The 21158-nt window shown below is 41.7% G+C and overlaps 1 protein-coding gene across 9 annotated transcripts in view; it reads left to right on the top strand.

Annotated features, from left to right (window-relative positions):
- The window catches only part of OSBPL6 (oxysterol binding protein like 6), a 114313-nt gene that overhangs the window by 41593 nt on the left and 51562 nt on the right, over nt 1-21158 (top strand). For 8 of the 9 annotated variants that reach the window (XM_041722010.1, XM_041722011.1, XM_041722015.1 and 5 more), the window contains exons 3-8: nt 5750-5842; nt 13310-13432; nt 16001-16054; nt 17257-17370; nt 17488-17658; nt 21000-21132. In XM_041722010.1, the coding sequence (XP_041577944.1) occupies nt 5750-5842; nt 13310-13432; nt 16001-16054; nt 17257-17370; nt 17488-17658; nt 21000-21132 (688 nt within the window). The remainder of the gene's footprint in view (nt 1-5749; nt 5843-13309; nt 13433-16000; nt 16055-17256; nt 17371-17487; nt 17659-20999; nt 21133-21158) is intronic. The other variant, XM_041722012.1, reaches the window with a different exon arrangement.

Consider the following 21158-nt stretch of genomic DNA (forward strand, 5'->3'; position numbering starts at 1 on the left):
CATAACACCCAGTGCTCATCCCATGAGTGCCCTCCTCAGTGCCCGTCACCCAGTTACCCCAACCCCCTACCTACCTCCCATTCTGCAACCCTTTGTTCGCTTCCCAGAGTTAGGAGTCTCTCCTGGTTTGTCTTCCTCTCTAATTTATGCTTCTTTAATTTTTAAGTAAAATATATATCATACATTTGTGGTAATAAAATATTCATTTATTTACAATTTCTTCGTAAGGTGTTTATGATTATCTGTGACTTAGCAAATCAACATTTGGGTCTTGTATTTTTCACTCAGCTTGAATGTGCTATACTGAACTACGTTTGAAATAAATGAACCTCTTTTCTTCTATACTATAAACTGTTTAGTAAAACCAGGTGGAAAATAAAGTAACATTGGGTTTTTTGTCACAGATACTGCAGTAGGTATTTTGTAGATTCTTTCCAGTTTCATTGCTAACCCTTCAGAGTCACAAAATCTTAGCAACATTTTCATTATTCCCAGGTATCTTTAGAGACAAAACTCATTTTTATCACACTTTCAATATCCTAAATTGATTTTCTAGGTCTCTGGCTTGGTTTGGAAATTAGAGAATTTAGTTTCCTTCCTCTGGCTAAATTCCTGAATTAATCCTTTATTTCCTGCCTACATAGTTACTACGGTCAACTTTCTTCCCAAGTTTTGCTTTTCTTACCACATTTGTTTGTTAGGGGTGGGGCCAGGGAGGTGATGTATATGTGTTCTATTGCCCAGCAAGCTGTAAGTATGAGGGTAGAGGAGGGCTGGAGCCAAACATATCTCACTGGACAATTTAGAGTAAGTAAAAGCAACAGCCACACAGAACAGGGTTAAGGCCTCGGTTTTCAAAAATTTGTTCAACCTTATTTGATCCTTGGTTCAAGAGCTACCTTTTCAGAATCATTGCTCCAGAAGCTAGCCAGGTGGAATGATGAGTTGAAAGTTTGACCTTTTCTTTTCTATATTTCTATGTTGTATTTGAATCTTTCGTAATGAGCATATATTAGTTTTGTCTTATTAAGACATAAGAAAGAAAATGAAATTTGGGAGGGGGGAGACGATTACCTCCCAAAAGAAGGTAATAACGTTTTTGTTTCAACAGCAACAAAATTCTCATTTTCGTTTCTAATTACATGATCTCAGAATAGATCTTAATTTTAAATTTAGCTGCTGTGTTTTGAATAGGATCCTATCCAAAATACCAACATGAACAAATAATGCAAGTCCCGGGTTCTTTGCTCCCTTTTTGTTAAAGATCTGAGCACACCAGTTTTAACCTCCAGTTCTGAGCACACCAGTTTTAACCTCATGAGATGCCTTTGCTTTTTTTTTTTTTTAAGGTAAAATGAAAACAGTGGGTAGAGTCTGACATATTTATTTGATAAAATATCATAGCTATAAGTGGTACAATATAATTCAGATTCCACTAACATTTATTTAATATGATAATCATATATCTCATTTGATGTTTACATTGAACTTGTAAGGTAGCTCCTACTATTGTCTTCTCTTCCTGGAGACAAGGAAATAGATGCAGAGAGAAATTAAATAATAGCCTCAAACAAGTATTTAATATGTGTGGGAACCCAAGTTCAATTCTCGTTTCATCTGAATGTAGGCCAGTGGTTTTTCTCATTTTGCTCATTTGTCATCCTTTTCTCACTCACCAAATCTGATGATTCCTGCCCATCAATAGCAGTGTTCCTCTCTGGGGTGAGAAGGTGGGAGATTTTCCCTGGGGGCCCATCAGAATCTATGTGTGGGATGATACGTGTACTTTGAAAAAGATGCCAGAGATAATTCTACTTCCCTACCACTTGCCCTGATTGACATTCTCTGCATTATCCCACACTGTAATAATGGTTTGATTTTAGTCTATTGACTTTAGAATAGAACTTCTTTCAGCTTTTTTATTTAATAACTCTGCAGAAGGGCTTTTTCCCCCCACAAATTTACCAGGCAATTAGTTTCATGGAATATTTCTGGGTTAGCATATTTCCCTTTCCCCAGAAATAAATCTTGAATTATATGGGGCAAGAAACTCTTTTTTTTTTTCATTTTTAAAAAAATTTAAATTCAATTAACATATAGGGTATTATTAGTTTCAAAAGTAGAGTTCAGTGATTCATCAGTTGCTTATAACACCCACTGCTCATTCTATCATGTGCCCTCCTTAATGCCCATCACACAGTGACTATATCCCCCAACCCACCTCCCCTTCCGCAACCTTTAATTTGTTTCCTGTGGTTAAGGGTCCCTATGGTTTGCTCCCTCTGATTTGGTCTTGTTTTTTTTCTTTTTTTCCTCCCTTATGCTCCTCTGTTTTGTTTCTCAAATTCCACATCTGAGTGAAATCATATAATAATTATCTTTCTCTGATTGACTTACTTCGCTTAGCATAATACCCTCTAGTTCCATCCACATTGTTGCAAATGTAAGACTTCCTTTTTGATGGCTGAGTAATATTCCCCTGTATGTGTGTGTGTGTGTGTGTGTGTGTGTGTGTGTGTGTCACACACACACACACATCTTTTTTGTCCATTCACTATCAGTGAACATATGGTCTCTTTCCATAGTTTGGGATTGTGGACATTGCTGCTGTAAACACTGGGGTGCAGGTGCCCCTTCAGACCACTGTATTTGTATCCTTGGGGTAAATACCTAGTAGTGCAATTGCTGGGTCATAGAGTAGCTCTATTTTCAACTTTTTGAGGAACCTCCACACTGTTTTCCAGAGTGGCAGTACCAACTTACATTCCCATCAACAGTATAAAAGGGTTCCCCTTTCTCCAAAGATGCCTTTGCTTTTGGCTGTTGCACAAAAGGCACTAGCACACATAGGAATACTCAGCTACATTTATCATTTTTCTCTGCTAATTCAGGTAAATCTGGTAATTGGAAGAGCAGTCCCAGTTAATGCTTAGATTGTCCTTGAACATTATAGCCATCAGATTAGGGATTCTTACTAATCCCTGCCCAACTTTATGTTTGGCCCCAAATTATCTGTTATTTCTTCCCTTTCCTCACAAACTGGAGAAATGGGAGCAATTTGTAAACTTTTCACCATAATTATTCTCTTCCACATAAATAACTTTAAAAATGCATTTGGATAGGATTGTAAAGATCTGTGGTTGGACCTTTCATTTTCAAGATAAAAGAAATAACCAGAAGCTTAAAACTTACCAAGAAATTAGAATAATTTGGCTCATATCAGTGTGTAATTTTCTTCTTGAAAAAGCAAATATTAAAAAAAGAAATAAAAGAAAGGAAAAAAAAAGAAAAAGCAAATATTAATCTAATACTTTTCCAGTGAGATGCCAAAAATAGAGGCCCCAGTAAGTACATGTAATACTGACTTTGTCTATTGAACCAATGAAATGTTCCTAACTAGAGTAAAAATGTTATATTTCATTTTCAGCTTATACCAAAATGTTAACTCCATTGAGTTATTCCTTTGATGTCTTTCAAGTTTATTCCCCCATAGAAATACTTGATTTTTTTCCAAATATACAAATAATAGGTTTTTATTGCACTAAAAAATAAGAAAGATATTAAGAAAAAATTTTAAAACCCAATAATGCTATCTCTTTTGTATAGCTACTATTAATATGATGGAATATATTTTGATGATTTGTGTAGCATCATCATATTTTGCATACTCTTTGTAGCCTGATTTTTTTCAGTTGTCAGAACATCATTTGGGTATTTTTCCCATATCAATAAATAGAGATCCTTATTGTCATTTCAAATCACTGCATGCAGTCCCCTTATAAGTCATACGTATTATATATTTTTTTACTGTAATAAAATAATGCTTTAGTAAACTATCTGTCCTTATATCTTTGTGTACTAATCTGACTTCCTTAGGGTAAAGATTTAGCTGTGGGATTGCTGGATCAATGAGGCGTGTTCTTTTTGTAATGATTTCATAATAAAATGGCTCCTCTTTAGAAAGATTATACGATTTATACTCCCCTATCCCCAGCTGTGATCCATTCTTGAATCTAATGGTTAAAAAAAAATCATTATTGTTTGCTTTTCACTTTTTGAATACTTCTGAGGTTGAGGTTGAACATATTTTCAAGCATTCTGCATGAGTTGCCTGTTCATGTACTTTGCCCATTTTTCTGTTGGAATGTTATCTTACTGACCTGTGAGTGCTTTTTATAGTCTGCAAGACAGCTACTCTTTTTTTTAAATAATAAATTTATTTTTTATTGGTGTTCACTTTGCCAACATACAGAATAACACCCAGTGCTCATCCCCTCAAGTGCCCCCCTCAGTGCCTGTCACCCATTCACCCCCACCCCCCTGCCCTCCTCCCCTTCCACCACCCCTAGTTCGTTTCCCAGAGTTAGGAGTCTTTATGTTCTGTCTCCCTTTCTGATATTTCCCACACATTTCTTCTCCCTTCCCTTATATTCCCTTTCACTATTATTTATATTCCCCAAATGAATGAGAACATATAACGTTTGTCCTTCTCTGATTGACTTAGTTCACTCAGCATAATACCCTCCAGTTCCATCCACGTTGAAGCAAATGGTGGGTATTTGTCATTTCTAATGGCTGAGTAATATTCCATTGTATACATAAACCACATCTTCTTTATCCATTCATCTTTCAATGGACACCGAGGCTCCTTCCACAGTTTGGCTATTGTGGACATTGCTGCTAGAAACATCGGGGTGCAGGTGTCCCGGTGTTTCATTGCATCTGAATCTTTGGGGTAAATCCCCAGCAGTGCAATTGCTGGGTCGTAGGGCAGGTCTATTTTTAACTCTTTGAGGAACTTCCACAGAGTCCAGAGTGGCTGCACCATTTCACATTCCCACCAACAGTGTAAGAGGGTTCCCTTTTCTCCGCATCCTCTCCAACATTTGTGGCTTCCTGCCTTGTTAATGTTCCCCATTCTGACTGGTGTGAGGTGGTATCTCATTGTGGTTTTGATTTGTATTTCCCTGATGGCAAGTGATGCAGAGCATTTTCTCATGTGCATGTAAGACAGCTACTCTTTATCGTACTTGAGGTGTTGTTTTCTTCTCTGTGCATTTAAAAATTATTATAAGATATTACAATTATAAATTATTTCCTGAGGATTTTAAGAAACTCCAGAGGCTTAAGCAGTATTGATGCTTTGGGCTTTTTTTTTTTTTTTAAGATTTTATTTATTTAATCATGAGAGAGAGAGAGAGAGAGGCTCAGAGACACAGGCAGAGGGAGAAACAGGCTCCATGCAGGGATCCTGACATGGGACTCGATCCCGGGTCCCCAGGATCACGCCCCAGTCTGAAGGCGGTGCTAAACCACTGAGCCACTGGGGCTGCCCATCTGGGCTTTTTTTGATACAGACCTCCCTTTTTGTCTGCTGCCCTTGGACAGGTAAGCAAATATTTTTATATAAGGCTGATTGTCTCAGTGGTAGATGTACATTCTCATAAAGTTATAAATATGTGGAGACTGTGGGTTTTTAAATCCATGTGATCTCTGACCTTTTCTTGGAGCCTGAACCAGCACTGTAGCAGCAGCTGAGCAGCATGTGTGTAAGATGGAAACACCAAATCCTGGGCTGACAGTTTTCTGACTGTTAACCGCTGCCTTGGGTCTCCTGGAACCTGCCATTGTCAACATGGCTCACTGTTCTTACTGTGATCCATGTGATCTCTCGTCCCCCACCCCCCCATGTCCATCCACATGAAAAATGGGTTATCTAATCCTGGGCTGTATTTCCACTTCTTTTCAGAGTATCCACGTACTGGAGAGGACTGCTTCCTCCAGCACCGAGCCCTCTGTCAGTCGGCAGTTGCTAGAACCAGAGCCGGTCCCCCTCTCTAAGGTCAGTGACAAAACGTGGTGCTTTCCCAGATGGCCTCTTGCCTGCTCTGGGGCCAGCAGAACTGTCAACGGTTCCCACACCTGACTCCTCTCGGGTAGCTGGGATTCCTCTTGTAGGGCTGACTGCCACATTGTTCTGCCTCTGGTGTGTAGGTTTTCTCTGCCCTGTATAAGGAAGGATCAGATGAAAGTATATTTTGCTGGGAGTTCCAGGGCTACAAAGATCCAAAATACTCTTTATTTGCAAGGAAGAGAAACTATTGTCATTCTGTTGGAGACATGAGCAAATATTTCTACGTCAAGCTAATAGAAAGAAAAATCACTAGATCCAGCAAAAAAAAAAAATCATAATGCTAACAATAGGAACAGCTACCATGATTGCCTATGCACTGCGTTCCAGGCACTGTGCCAGGTCCTTAAATACATTAGCACATTGGACATAACCTTTGCAAACAGCTCCCTACAGTGTAGGTGTCTATTGCATTTACAAATATGGAAACTGAGAATTAATAATTTGCTCAAAGTCTGAAAAAGTTGCTACGTAGCAGGGCAGGGGTTCAGACTTAAACTGCTTCAGGTGCACCCCACCTACCAGTCACATAGCACCTGCCTGGCGGGGGCGGGGTGGGGGAGCTGTCGGACATTCAGAGTTCCAGTCCTCTCCTTCCACCTGGCCTTCCTTGCCATGAGCTCTGAGGAGGACACTGCAGACTGTTGATTAGAACCTCTTCTGTTTAATGGAAGCCAGCATTCCCTGCCTTCAGCCTTCTCTTTCTTGGACTGGGGAAACATCTAAATTCATTTATGTCTAAAATGCAAAAATCATAAAAGTTGAAGAGGCGCCATCTTACTCATCCCTACCCCTTGGTCATCTCCCTGCAGCTTTTTTCAGTGGGCTGCCTCTCCTATGGAGAAACTCAGAAAATAGAGTGCATGGGGATTTGGAATTCAAATATAGACATAGCACTTTATTTCCCCCCAAAGACTTTGAAATATGTATAACTGATCCTTCCCTTTGCTACTCCTGTATTAAATAGAATCCTATAAGGGGACACACTTTATGGTATGGAATATATATGCTTGTATTCTTTATATTTGGAAGGTACTACAAGCTATAAAGTTTGTGTTGTTGGGCAAGAGTAGACTGCAAAACTAAGGAAAGGGAGTTATCAGACTCAAAAAATAGAGAGAAAGAGGAAATGCTCTGCATTCTATTTGAATGGCAAACAGAGAATGCCTACTTGGAAAATGCAACTGGCAATCTCTTTGAAAACATCCGTTCTCTCTTACAGGCAACTACTGGAGAGAGAATAAATACATCCTGGGGCAGTGGGAAAGGCAGCTGACATTTCTTGAGCATCTGCTTTGTCCCAGGCATGGGATGAGCACATATATTCTCTACATAATCAGCTACTCGATAAAGCGACTACTGATGTTCTTGTTTTAACCTATAAGGAAACTGAGCCTGGGAGCAGAAGTAAGGTAGTTGTCCAGAGTCAGGGACCAGGAGGTGTGTGTGAGAGACCAGGACGGTGAGAGAGACACAGTGAAAGGAGGCCTCCGAGACTGACCCCCAGAAACGGAGAGGAGAATTCCTGGTATTAGAAGCACACATCAGGAGAACGTCCTGGTAGGCGAACAGGGGAGGCCCCAGAGGGCTGGCGCCCCTGCAGAGGGCACGGAAGCTCCATGCCCGGTACCCATAGCTCGTTCTCTGCCTCTCTCCCACCTGGCTGTTCCCAAGTTATAGCCTTATATGGTAAACTGGCCATCTAATAAGGAAAATAATAGTAGTAGTAGTAGTAGTAGTAGTAGTAGTAGTAGTAGTAATAATAATAATAATAATAATAATAATAATAATAATAGAGGAGGGAGGAGATTCCTGCCCAGGCACAAAGGCCCCGGCCTCCTCACCCTCAGCAAACAGCAGGTGTCAGTAGAAGGAGGGAGCTCCCACCGCGCTCACTGCAGCCGGATCCGGGCATCTGGGGGGGCGCCTGCACCATCCCCTTCCCATGACTCGTCCGTGCTGTTGCCCGCTTGCATCCCACTATAGCACTACTACTCTTGTCATTGTGGTTTGTGTATTAATAGAGACCACATCTCTCGGGGTCTGGTGAAATCAGGGCACCCCATGCATTCCAGAAGCCACAGCATCATCCCATCTCTCAGTTCCTTGGAGAGAAGATGGACCTCCTGGGCACCGGTTGGCGGTAGAGGAACCCAGAAGTACCCACTGTCCCGGCTCAGGATTTACTGAAACTCTTTGTTTGGGGTTTTCACCTCCTACAGCCTGTTCACCTACTACCCCCCCCCCCCCGCCCCCGCCAGCATTCATGCATCACCAGTGTAGCCTTGAGAAAGGAAATGTCTCCAATGAACAGATTGGAGCTGTTATCATATTGCTCTCTGGTTTCACTTGTTATTACTATTAGACTAAAAGTGTATTTAAAATTTCTATAATACTGAAAGTGTGTAAATCTGACTCAAGGCAAGTCCCGATATGATATTAGGGCTTTTGACTCTGTTTCTGTTATAAGTAATCCTGTGAAAATTGGCAACTTTAAAAAGAGAAAATTGGTATCAGTTGAAATTACAAAAAAATTCTTCAGTTTTCAGAAAGCGATATTAACTCTGTTAAGCAGACCCAGTCTAAGCATAGAGGTGGGTTGTATTAAGTACTGAGACGGGCTGTTTTCATTTCTCACACAACTTGTTTGTTTGCCCTGTATTTACTTTGTTGCCTCTTTGTCAGTTTGACAGCTTATTTAACTGTAAGAAATGTATTAAGATTCTTTTAAATTTCTTTAGGGTGGGCAGCCCGGGTGGCTCAGCAGTTTAGTGCCACCTTCAGCCCAGGCAGGGCATGATCCTGGGGCCCCGGGATCGAGTCCCACGTCGGGCTCCCTGCATGAGGCCTGCTTCTCCCTCTACCTGTGTCTCTGCCTCTCTCTCTCTCTCTCTCTCTCTCCTCTGTGTCTCTCGTGAATAAATAAAATCTTTAAAAAAAAATTTCTTTGGGGTTTACTAACATTGGATCAGAACAAATGGAGTTACTTATGTGTAAGAAATACCTTTTAATTTTGTGCCTTTTCTATCTTCCCCCCTTTTTCTCCCCCTTCTCTAGAGTTAAACAAGAAAAAAAACTACCATGTTAGAAATCAGTAGCCATAGCACCACAGGAATAAGCTGGTATTCTAGTCTGAGAGTAATTAGGAAAAAATCCAAAAAGCGCTGTGCTTATTATTTAATGTTTCCATTTTTACGAGTTATCCAGAGTCATCTTCATGATACATATATATGTACACCACTCGCATACATATATACATACCACATCGTAGATGTGCACACACATATTGTATGCACACACACACCATATATACACACACATCACATAGATACACACACAATAAATCAAAGATGAACACTAGCTTTCAAATAAGATCTAGCTGAAAATGAAAATGTTATTCTAGAGATGTTATCCATGGATAGGGCTACTAAAAATAGAAATGTCATTAAATACAGCTGCTATCTAAGAACAGAGCAAGCTCTAATGAGTATATTTACACATATATGGAGAGTTCTTTAAGTATTTGATCGTATCAAATTTTTAAAAAGAATTCAGTATAGAAATCCATTTTTAGTTGACCATAAAGTTCAGGGGCCACTTCTGGGTTCTCTATTGTGTTCCATTGATCTATGTGTCTGTTTTTGTGCGAGTACCACACTGTCTTGATGACCACAGCTTTGTAGTACAACCTGAAATCTGGCATTGTGATGCCCCCAGCTATGGTTTTCTTTTTTAAAATTCCCCTGGCTATTCGGGGTCTTTTCTGATTCCACAAAATCTTAAAATAATTTGTTCTTACTCTCTGAGGAAAGTCCATGTTATTTTGATAGGGATTGCGTTAAACGTGTAAATTGCCCTGGGTAACATTGGCATTTTCACAATATTAATTCTGCCAATCCATGAGCATGGAATATTTTTCCATCTCTTTGTGTCTTCCTCAATTTCTTTCAGAAGTGTTCTATAGTTTTTAGGGTATAGATCCTTTACCTCTTTGGTTAGGTTTATTCCTAGGTATCTTATGCTTTTGGGTGCAATTGTAAATGGGATTGACTCCTTAATTTCTCTTTCTTCAGTCTCATTGTTAGTGTATAGAAATGCCACTGACTTCTGGGCATTGATTTTGTATCCTGCCACACTGCCAAATTGCTATATGAGTTCTAGCAATCTTGGGGTGGAGGCTTCTGGGTTTTCTATGTAGAGTATCATGTCATCGGCGAAGAGGGAGAGTTTGACTTCTTCTTTGCCAATTTGAATGCCTTTAATGTCTTTTTGTTGTCTGATTGCTGAGGCGAGGACTTCCAGAACTATGTTGAACAGCAGTGGTGCGAGTGGACATCCCTGTCTTCTTCCTGATCTTAGGGGAAAGGCTCCCAGTGCTTCCCCATTGAGAATTATATTTGCTGTGGGCTTTTCGTAGATGGCTTTTAAGATGTCGAGGAAAGTTCCCTCTATCCCTACACTCTGAAGAGTTTTGATCAGGAATGGATGCTGTATTTTGTCAAATGCTTTCTCTGCATCTAATGAGAGGATCATATGGTTCTTGGTTTTTCTCTTGCTGATATGATGACGGGCACTGAGGGGGGCACTTGACAGGATGAGCACTGGATGTTATTCTGTATGTTGGTAAATTGAACACCAATAAAAAATAAATTTATTATTAAAAAAAAAGAAATCCATTTTTATGAAAAATTTACCTACTTTTCAGGTGATAGTAGAACCTAGTGTTTTCTTTGATTATTCTAACATAATTCATAAGTGATGCTTACTTGTTGAATTGCAGTTCACCATTAAAAAAGAAGATTTTATTTATTTATTCATGAGAGACAGAGAGAGAGAGAGAGAGAGAGAGAGGCAGAGACACAGGCAGAGGGAGAAGCAGGCTCCATGCAGGGAGCCTGACGTGGGACTCGATCCCAGGTCTCCAGGATCATGCCTGGGCTGAAGGCGGCGCTCAACCACTGAGCCACCCATGCTGCCCTGGGCTGCCCTTTTTAAAAAAGATTTTATTTATTGATTGATGAGAGACACAGAGGAAAGAGTCAGAGACACAGGCAGAGGGAGAAGCAGGCCCCCTGCAGGAGCCCGATGCAGGACTCGATCCCATGACCCCAGGATCATGACCTAAGCTAAAAGCAGACACTCAACCACTGAGCCACCCATATGCCCCCACAGTTCAGTATTTTAAAATGGGAATACTAGAGCACACCACTTTGTGCTCCTGACAAGAATGCCATCTGCTTTGCATTGTCCAAAAAAACATGATATACAGCCTGAAATTGTCTTATCAGAAACATTTTTTTTTTAATTACTGTATCTAGGGGCACCTGAGTGGCTCAGTCAGGTAAGCATCCAGCTCTTGATTTTGGCTCAGGTCATGACCTCAGGGTTGTAAGATTGAGCCCCATGTTGGGCTCTGTGTGGGGCATGGAGCCTGCTTGCAATTCTTTCTCTCCCTTTCCCTTTTTTTCCCTCTCCTTTTCCCTTTTCTCCCCCTGCTGTTCATGTCTCTCTCTCTCTCTCTCTCTCTCTCTCTCTCTCTCTTTCTCTCGTGCATGCTCACAAGTGCTTTTCTAAAAAAAATTAGTGTATCTAATTAACAGTTTTGACCAGCTCAGTCACAGTTTCTGACAGTATTATCTTCAAATATAAAATCAGTTCTTGGGCTGTTTGTAAGGGGAACATTTAGAGATATTGCAGAGGGTCCTTAATGTCGTTAAGTGACTACCAGTAGGTATGTTTCTGTAAATAGTTCATTCACTGGGGACCCCTCAGGGATAACCAAGTCGATAAAGAAATGACACTGTTCTCAGATCAGTTTTCCTTGTCCGATGGGGGGAGCATTTAGAGTTGGATTTGGGAGGACAGGGGCACGATGTTGGCTTAGAGGGCTTTCCATAAGCCACGAGTATCTCTTAGGCTTAGTATTCTTGAATGAAGCAGTGTTCGGTTGCATCTCCTAGAAACATAATTTACAGTGAAAAACCACACCCCCATTAATATATACTTGGGCTTAACCATAGATGTGACTTGGTCGTAGGGCAAGCAGCTTGTAGGATGGAAGGAGGGAAAGAGGAGAGGGGGGACGGAGGGTAAATACGTTTGCCTCTCCCTGCCCGTCCCCAGGGCCAGCCAGCATCAGCAACTGATTTTAGTATCTGTGCCTCTTGAGCCAGTCCTGTTGGAGCCTGTGTTCCGCGATTGAAGGATGATTCCTGATAGAATGTACCTCCTTGGAAGGCACTTTCCCAAGCCCATTTGGGATGGGCCGTGCTGCAGAGAGGCCTGCCCTCCTCTGGGGAGCTGCATCCGGTTTTCTGAAGCCGATGCACCTTCCCTGCACCATGGGCAGGGTTGTGGGGGTTGTGCATGGGATGTGACCTTGTTGCTTCTGGCTCTGCTACTTAATTGCATCCCATGCCTGAGATCTAGAATATGAGTGTTGGCTAGGTCAGCGGTTACTTTAGAGTGGCGTAGGCCCTCGGGAGTCACCGGGTCCAGGGATTTGAAAACCCCGGATGTTGCCAAGGGGGGCCAGGTGTCTGACCTGGAAGCAGGCCCAAGGGAGACTGTGACAAACCAAAGCCTTCTGGGCCCCCTCCGCTCAGGGCAGGCCCAGTGCTGCCAAATCTTACAGACTTTAACGAAACACTCGACATTTAGATTTTTCTACATCTGAAATCTTGTGACTTTTAAATGTTGACAACTCATTAAAAACTTTAGACACCATTAGAACATGGAAAGAGGAAACCACGATTTGGTTTGATTTAAACAGAGGAGGGTGATAGTATGGCCTCTAGAATCCCAGATTTCTGGCCTTGAAGTCAGAGCCAAAATCCCAGATTTCTGGCTCTTTCTGTGGGCTCCCAAGGGCGTGTGTTTCTCGGGATGGGTGTCTTCTTCAAAAAGCATGGGCTTCTGGGTATCGTGTGGCAATCAGGGCATTTTCCCCGCGCACTCCGAGACGTGTGCAGCCCGCAGCACTGCCTTCAGGTTAGCAGGTGATGAGCCGCTCAGAAGGCCGGGGCTCCGCACGCTAATTGAACATTTGTCATCGAAATAGCCTTGCTTTAAAATGTTAAAGTGCCTTTGTGCCCAGAGATGCACCATCTGAAAAAATGCATTTTAAACCTTCTGAGTACATGGGATCAAAACTCCATTCTGCCCCAAAGTCCCACCTCCGAGGGACCTGTAGCCTCCAAGTCTACCTGGAAACCCATTTTAACGTCACGTGTAAGCACGCCGCTGTGTCTGATGTTAGAATTTGCCCCAGAATGTGGTTCATGCTTCTGGTGTGTCCCGTGTTGCTTCAAAAGCAGCTTCTACTTAAGAGGCTGCTTTGTTTGACTAGGTCCTCAAACACTGAAAAACATGTGATTTGTTTTTCTTCTTTTCTCTCAGGAAGCTGACAGCTGGGAAATTATAGAAGGACTGAAAATAGGCCAAACCAATGTCCAGAGACCAGACAAACATGAAGGCTTCATGCTAAAGAAAAGAAAATGGCCTTTAAAAGGCTGGCACAAGGTACCATTTTCATCGTATTCATCTTCAGATCATCTTCATCATAGTGAGGACCTTGTTTGGTGTCATTAGGTGGGAATCGTGGTTGCATGTGTAAAACTAATTTTCAAAGCCTTTTTATTTTTTTAAACCATGTGGGCTTCAACCTGTTATACCTGTTTAAGTCTGAGATCTGTAATGTCTGTATGCAGGGAAAACATATTTTACGTGATATTTAAAATTCAGCTTATACACGTTGCTTACTCTGCTTTTTTCATTTAAAATCATGTGAATGTTAAAAAATAATGATATGAATATGTGCTTATTAAATATTCTCTGAAATAAGATGTTTTTGAATGCATTGCATATGTTCCATATGCAAAAATGCATTTTGAGTGCATTGCATATATTCCATTTCTATTATATATCCCACCATTATTGAACCAATTCCCCGTTGCTGGACATGTAGGATATATCTGATTTTTTTTACTATTATGAGGTTGTGATGAACATCCTCATACACCAATTTCTATTTAAGTCCTTGGGATAAAGTCTTGGTTGGAGTTATTGTTACCAGTGCAGACTTACTGATGCAAAATCACTGATCTCGGAAGTCTGTTTTTACTGTGCTTTAAAGTGTGGGTTTATTTTTCTTCCCCCTGACCCACATCCTTACTCCATCTTGGAATTTTAATTATGGAGAAAATATTTTGTACTACACTGTTGCAATTACCTGAGTAACAAGAACACTGTTATGCTAACGAGGAGAAGATTGTTCTCCATTTTTAATATAAGCCCTTTGATAGACCACCAGTATCTTCTGTGAAATCACTGGAAGAACGGGTCATCTCCTTGACACATTTGCCGATGGATTTCATCTCAGAGCAGATGGATCTGTTGGCCCAAATGGCTAGCTAGGTGGTGGATGTCCAGTGGCCCAAAGCAGGGACATACGGATTATTATAGCATCCTTAGGAAATATATTTTTTTGCAATTGAAGGCAAAGACTTAAAATTAACAGACAGGAAATGTTGCCCACTCCCCAGTCTTTGAGGGTGAAATAGAAACAGGCCCAAGAGGCTTCTGACTAATGTTGCTTCTCACTTAGAAGCATCCTTAGTCGCTCCTGAACCCATAATCTTATACCAATACTAAGAATTTCCCTCCACCCTGTTCTTCCTTGGATTTTGGCCAATTGGCCACAGTCCTTCCTGGAATCACCTTTTGCTTTTCATTCTGGGCTCACCACTTTGCAATTCCTCGAATCAGTGGCTTTGCTAATCTCTTCCCCCAGGATCACACAATAGATTATCCCTGCTAATGTTCTTTGATAGGTAGAAATGGAAAGAAGTCAAAGAAACCAATATTAAATGAATCACATTCTCAGGTCCACATCTCAGCAAAACTGGCTATGGCTCAGCAGCCACTCTTTCTGGGCCATGCCTTTCAGCATTTTCCTACGTAAATTAATGGGAGGTTCCCACTTGTATTGCCTTTTCTCCCAGTCTCTAACACCATCAGATGTTTATCAGCATATTTGATTCCCCGAGTCATGGGGGATTGAGTAATCAAGTGTTTTTCAGCTATCTTCCCGTGCTTACTTACCCCTAGAACTTACATCAAAGGACTTTTCATGGCCTTTGTGAGTTCTGCACAGAGTATACCCAGGCCGGACCGCCTGCCACCTCAGCAGCTAAGTGTTCCATAAAACCTTCCCTTCCCAACAGAGTAATTTCCAGCAACAGAAAGACTTTGCATCTGTAGAGACTACAGGAGGGCACTGGATTCTGTTGTTTGACTAGGTCCTGAGAGCTGTTTGTTCTCTGGTGAATCGCCCATGGAAAGGAAATCAGCAGAGGGTTCCTGAGTGTTTTGGAGCAATGATGGCTAGATTCATTTGGACTGGACCCAGAGTATCTCGGAGGAGACAAAAATGATCAAAAATCTCTGATTTTTGTTTTGTTTTGTTTTTCCTTTAATGTAATTCAGAAATTTTCAATCTCCTTTACTAATAGTGAAACGAAAGCTAAGTGGAGATGCAAGTATATTGCTAAAGCCCCTTCTTAAACTTTCCAGGTAATTTATTACTCATAGATCCAGTTCACTGACGTCTGTAACAGACTTGAGCATTCTCAGGAATTTTCCATGGTATTCAGGGAAATGCAGTTTCCTGGATTTTATATCCAGAGTGAAAAATTCGCTGTTAGAGAAGCTCCTCACAGAATCACTGAGCTATTCTCATTGTTCACTTTGAAGAACACCCCAGGGTGGTTCATTCAGAAGGTCCTGACTGTAGGCCCTGAGGTCCCACCTCTCCAGCCCCACTCCCTCCAAGGAAGACCCTGGTGAAAGATTGCATTCCCACTGGATTGTGTGTAAAAGAACCCGAGGTGGCTGATAGAATGGAATTCAAGCTCAGATTTCCTTACCATTTCACATGACTGACGATGGCCAGGTGCACCGAATTCAGATATATTAAAATGATCAAACACGTTGATGACTAAATGCCAAGCAACGTTAGACGCACACTTGTTGAATGTGTTATATAATTCAAAATGCACACGGTAACTGGGGGTTGTTTGGTTCTTGCAGCGTTTTTTTGTCCTGGATAATGGAATGTTAAAGTATTCAAAGGCACCACTTGATGTAAGTAGCACACAGGACATGTTTCAGAGATTGTTGTAAAGTGAGTAAACACCACGGTTGTGCAAGCCTCGTGACATAGTTACCAGCTTTGTGCATTTGTGTGCCTGTAAGATGTAACAAGCTACCAAACTTCCATGTTCCATGGAAGGTGTCTTTTATGCTTATGCTCACGCTAGCAAAAAAAATCTCAAACTGGAGCATGAAGATTTAATTTAACGATTGTGATGTCTGTTGTTAAAAACAGAAGGTTAAACCTAAAAGTCATACGCTTGTAAAATGACCCCTTCTGTCTTGGAGAGAAAACCCAAATAGACTTTCTTTCTGCATCTCTCAGTAACTTGTGCTTTATGTGCTTTTTTTGAGATTGAAAGCAACCCTTGTTCTTATCTATATCTTTTTAAAAACCTGTCTTATGAACTTCATTTCTGTTTCGTGCATCCTTTTATCTTGGGAATCTCAACTCACTAACATCGTTGCAAATTACTTTTCGTTAAGAAGTAGTTGTTTGCATGTAATACTGGAAGATGCCACCCTTCTTGTCATTGCGGTGTAGGGAAATAACTCAGGTTTCCGTTTCGTCCCCATGTCTTTCAATGAATCAGCTGTGTGTCCTTGATCAGACAAGGGCAACCAGAGGAAGCACGGGCTGCTCTGTGTTTGCAGTCCCAGCTGCCCAGTTCGGCCTTAGCAGCTGTCTTCTAGTTGATTACTTGGGGGATGTTCTGGGTTGTGGGTCAAAGATGGACCATAGTTATTTTAGGAACCACTAAACATCTTTTTTTGGGGATATAAGCTGTGCAATCTAAAATTATGAAGAGTAGCATTATAAATTATGCCAGAAACAGGACTAAGAAATGAATAGTCTTGGGGCAGCTGACTGGCCCGGTTAGAACAGCACATGATTCTTGCTCTCAGGGTCATGAGTTCAAGCCCCACATTGGGTGTAGAGATTACTAAAAAGAGAGAGAGAGAGAGAGAGAGAGAGAGAGAAATGAATAGTCTTGTTTATTGAAATTGGTGTGAAGTCACAGCAACTTCATCTGTCCTCAGATTTGAGGATCTTGACCATTTTCTCTTTGTAAAGAAGGTGTGCTGTCCCATTTTTCTATAGATAAATTAAAGATTACATTACACTCACTTCAGTACAGAAGCACATCAAATCATATATCCTTCTAGCCTATTTACTAGTCTTCTGACTTCAGATTCAAAAGGGGAAGGTCCATGGAAGCATCGATGTCGGACTCTCGGTCATGTCAATTAAAAAGAAAGCTCGGAGAATAGACCTTGACACAGAGGAGCACATCTATCATTTGAAGGTAAAGTCACTTTTCACTAGTTTCTCTGCCATTATCAGGGGAATTCACTTGTCTGGGTCAGTGGTAAAGCAGAGATTGGTTTCACCATTACCGTCTCCTCCTGTTCATCGTTTTCAGGTGAAATCCCAGGACTGGTTCGATGCATGGGTCTCCAAACTGCGCCATCATCGGTTGTATCGGCAGAATGAAATTGTCAGATCGCCGAGAGATGCAAGTTTTCACATATTTCCTTCGACCTCCACAGCTGAATCCTCACCAGCTGCTAATGTTTCTGTTGTGGATGGGAAGGTATGACTTCATCATATGAAAACCAGCCCAGAAATTTGCTGTTACGTAGGCACACAACTGACAAACCAGAAAGCAGAGGTTTGTTTTATAAACTAACCCTCAAGATGACAGTGATGTTGGCATCAGAGTTAATCACAAGTATAGATTTGGTAGGAATGTGGATCACCAAGAGAATTAACAGTTGCTTTTGCTTTCTATGAATGGACCACATCCTAATTTTTATATGACTGTGTAGGGTTATTAGAAAGTTTGGTGAACATTGGGCTAATCAGCACCTAGAAATTGGTATTTTCCTGGGTGGTAATAAGACCACAAGGGTTTGAGGTTTCCTCACCTTGGGCTGTAATATATACATATACACGACCCAGAGAGAGACCACTGACTATCTCTATGAAGTAAAGGTAAATTGGCTGGAGAATGTGACCATAATATACATAGTAGGTCGTGTGAATGACTGAGCGCTGTGTTAAGCATTTGACATGTAGTCACCTCTAATCTTTAATATAGCCAAAACTCAGAGACAGTAAAAGATGTTTTCAGAAGTGACATGGCCATCAAACAGCCGAGCCAGAATCTGAATCCTTCTCCTTCCGTTTCCAAAATCCGTGCCCTTCCCGTTAGACCAGGTACCGGCTTAAGGGAGGCTGACGTTCTTCGGGCCATATTAAGACAGTCATTTTTTTTCTGTTGCTGAAAAGCTAGAGGTGTTTGTTGCCTCCTAAAAACCAAGGTGAAGACAACAGGCAGGGAGACGATGGTCTCCCTGCCTTTGATTCGATAATTAAGTTTTCCGAACCATAGCCACATTGCAGTGCCCAGGGGTGTTGCGGCTCCCACTTGGCACCTGATATCGAGAACACAGACATCTGTGACTAACCGGTTGCCATAAGGAGTTGGGTTTAAGAACCTTTCAGTGAAGATTCCGCTTTTCTCTGTTTTCTTATTTGGGGATCTATGTAGTATATATATCCAAGTTTCCTTAGCACGGTATGGAAAAACCTCATGGAATCTGCAAGGTTAAATGAAATACCACTGGGTTCACTATTTACTATTTCAGTGGAAGTTCCTAAAGTAATTTTTGTTAAATCCCATCCATTGTATTTCACAAGGAAAATCCTTATTTCATTCTGGTTGTAGCCTTGCCAAGGATTGTTTAACCAACACCTTCCTCCTAGGAACAGGGTGTTGCGTTAACCCTAAATCCTGACCAGTTCTGAAGTGAAAAAGAAGGGACCAGGAGGACAGAGGGTAGGAAGTAAGGCACTTAGTGATTGGCCCAGTGCAAGATGACTAGAATCGTCCTCAGGCTTCTCCGGGCCCCCGGTGTTCTCATCACAGAATAGAACAAATCCCAAGGTTAATCCAAACCAAACAAGAAATATATCCCAGATGGATATTTATGAAATATGTTTAATCCTTTGGTACTTCAGCTTCTGCCTGCATCTTTGGCATAGACCATTGATAAAAGATAGATGCTTTTCATCACTTGGGCGATACCCGAGAATGGAGAACTGAAACCAGTTCCTCCCCACTGTTTGCCTTGGCATAAGAAACCCCATCAACTCTGGTTTTCATAGATCTGTTGCCGTAGTTACGAATGACACACCTCGAAGATCGAACTCGGTGAAGGATTTCCATCACATGTAGCAAAATGCAATAAAGAGGGAAGAGAGCTTTTCATCCCTTGGCTTGCATTCTAAGTATCAAATTACGAGACTCCTGAACGCTAGCTGGTTTGTGGCCCTGCATGGGTAATAATAAATAAGTCTGGGTTTGCTAAAAATGTGTATCATTTGCTTCGTGATGATTTAGAAGAGACACGGTCAATTGTAATTGAATATGAAAGTCAAATATGGACTTCTAAAGTTGTTTCAGCTTTTTCAGAAGTAAGTTTTGTGCTCTTTCAGCTAAGTGTTCGCTGAACTCACTGCATTATCTCCTTGCTTCCTGCAACTTTATTTCACATAAAACCCCTTTCCCGGAAAGCCTACCAGCTGTCGATGATAATACTGTGCCGCGACTGCCTTTTTCTGTATTGCGATTTTGAGTAGGCATTCAAAGCATTGCAAGGCTGCTTGATGGTGGGCAAGGTATTTAAGAATCCCATGTGGCTGGTGAGGCCTTGAGCTGATCGTAAGGGAACAGAGACACTTTGGTAAGGAAAGGCCTTCAGGCAGGAGGGGAAAGTGTTGCAGTCAGGAAGGACCTCGTGTCAAATACCTCTTGCTGGGCAATTTATTTATTTATTTATTTATTTTCCAATTGATTTTTTTATTATTTTTTTATTTTTTTATTTTTTTAATTAATTTTTATTGGTGTTCAATTTACCAACATACAGAAAAACACCCAGTGCTCATCCCGTCAAGTGTCCACCTCAGTGCCCGTCACCCATTCCCCTCCAACACCCGCCCTCCTCCCCTTCCACCACCCCTAGTTCGTTTCCCCGAGTTAGGAGTCTTTATGTTCTGTCTCCCTTCCTGATATTTCCCAACATTTCTTTTCCCTTCCTTTATATTCCCTTTCACTATTATTTATATTCCCCAAATGAATGAGAACATACACTGCTTGTCCTTCTCCGATTGACTTATTTCACTCAGCATAATACCCTCCAGTTCCATCCACGTTGAAGAAAATGGTGGGTATTTGTCGTTTCTAATTGCTGAGTAATAGTCCATTGTATACATAAACCACATCTTCTTTATCCATTCATCTTTCAATGGACACCGAGGCTCCTTCCACAGTTTGGCTATTGTGGCCATTGCTGATAGAAACATCGGGGTGCAGGTGTCCCGACGTTTCATTGCATCTGAATCTTTGGGGTAAATCCCCAACAGTGCAATTGCTGGGTCGTAGGGCAGGTCTATTTTTAACTCTTTGAGGAACCTCCACACAGTTTTCCAGAGTGGCTGCACCATTTCACATTCCCACCAACAGTGTAAGAGGGTTCCCTTTCTCCACATCCTCTCCTACATTTGTTGTTTCCTGCCTTGTTAATGTTCCCCATTCTCACTGGTGTGAGGTGGGATCTCATTGTGGTTTTGATTTGTATTTCCCTGATGGCAAGTGATGCAGAGCATTTTCTCATGTGCAATTTAAACCTCTCGAGCTGGCAGGCCCTTCAGAGGATGTGCTGTAACAGAAACTGAAGTGTCGTCCCCTTCCTTGTGTGGCGCTCGAGAGTGCGGATGCGTTCAGCCCAGAGGCTCCCTGCGTATTTCGAGTGTGCCCTCTTCCTCCTCTCTTATTAGATGCCACTTTGAGGATACCCTCCAAAAGGCTGGAAAAATCCCTTAAATATACTGCCCCCTGCTTATCCATCCCCTGCCTTTTGTTCATCGTAGGTGCCACCAAACAGCTTTCCATGGCAGTCCCCCCTGCCCTGCAGCAACAGCCTCCCTGCGACGTGCACCACCGGCCAGAGCAAAGTGGCAGCCTGGTTACAGGACTCGGAAGAAATGGACAGGTGTGCAGAAGGTTAGTCCTGGGCCCCGCAGGTGGGC

The sequence above is a fragment of the Vulpes lagopus genome, chromosome 11 (genome assembly GCF_018345385.1).
Source record: "Vulpes lagopus strain Blue_001 chromosome 11, ASM1834538v1, whole genome shotgun sequence".
Taxonomy (NCBI): domain Eukaryota; kingdom Metazoa; phylum Chordata; class Mammalia; order Carnivora; family Canidae; genus Vulpes; species Vulpes lagopus.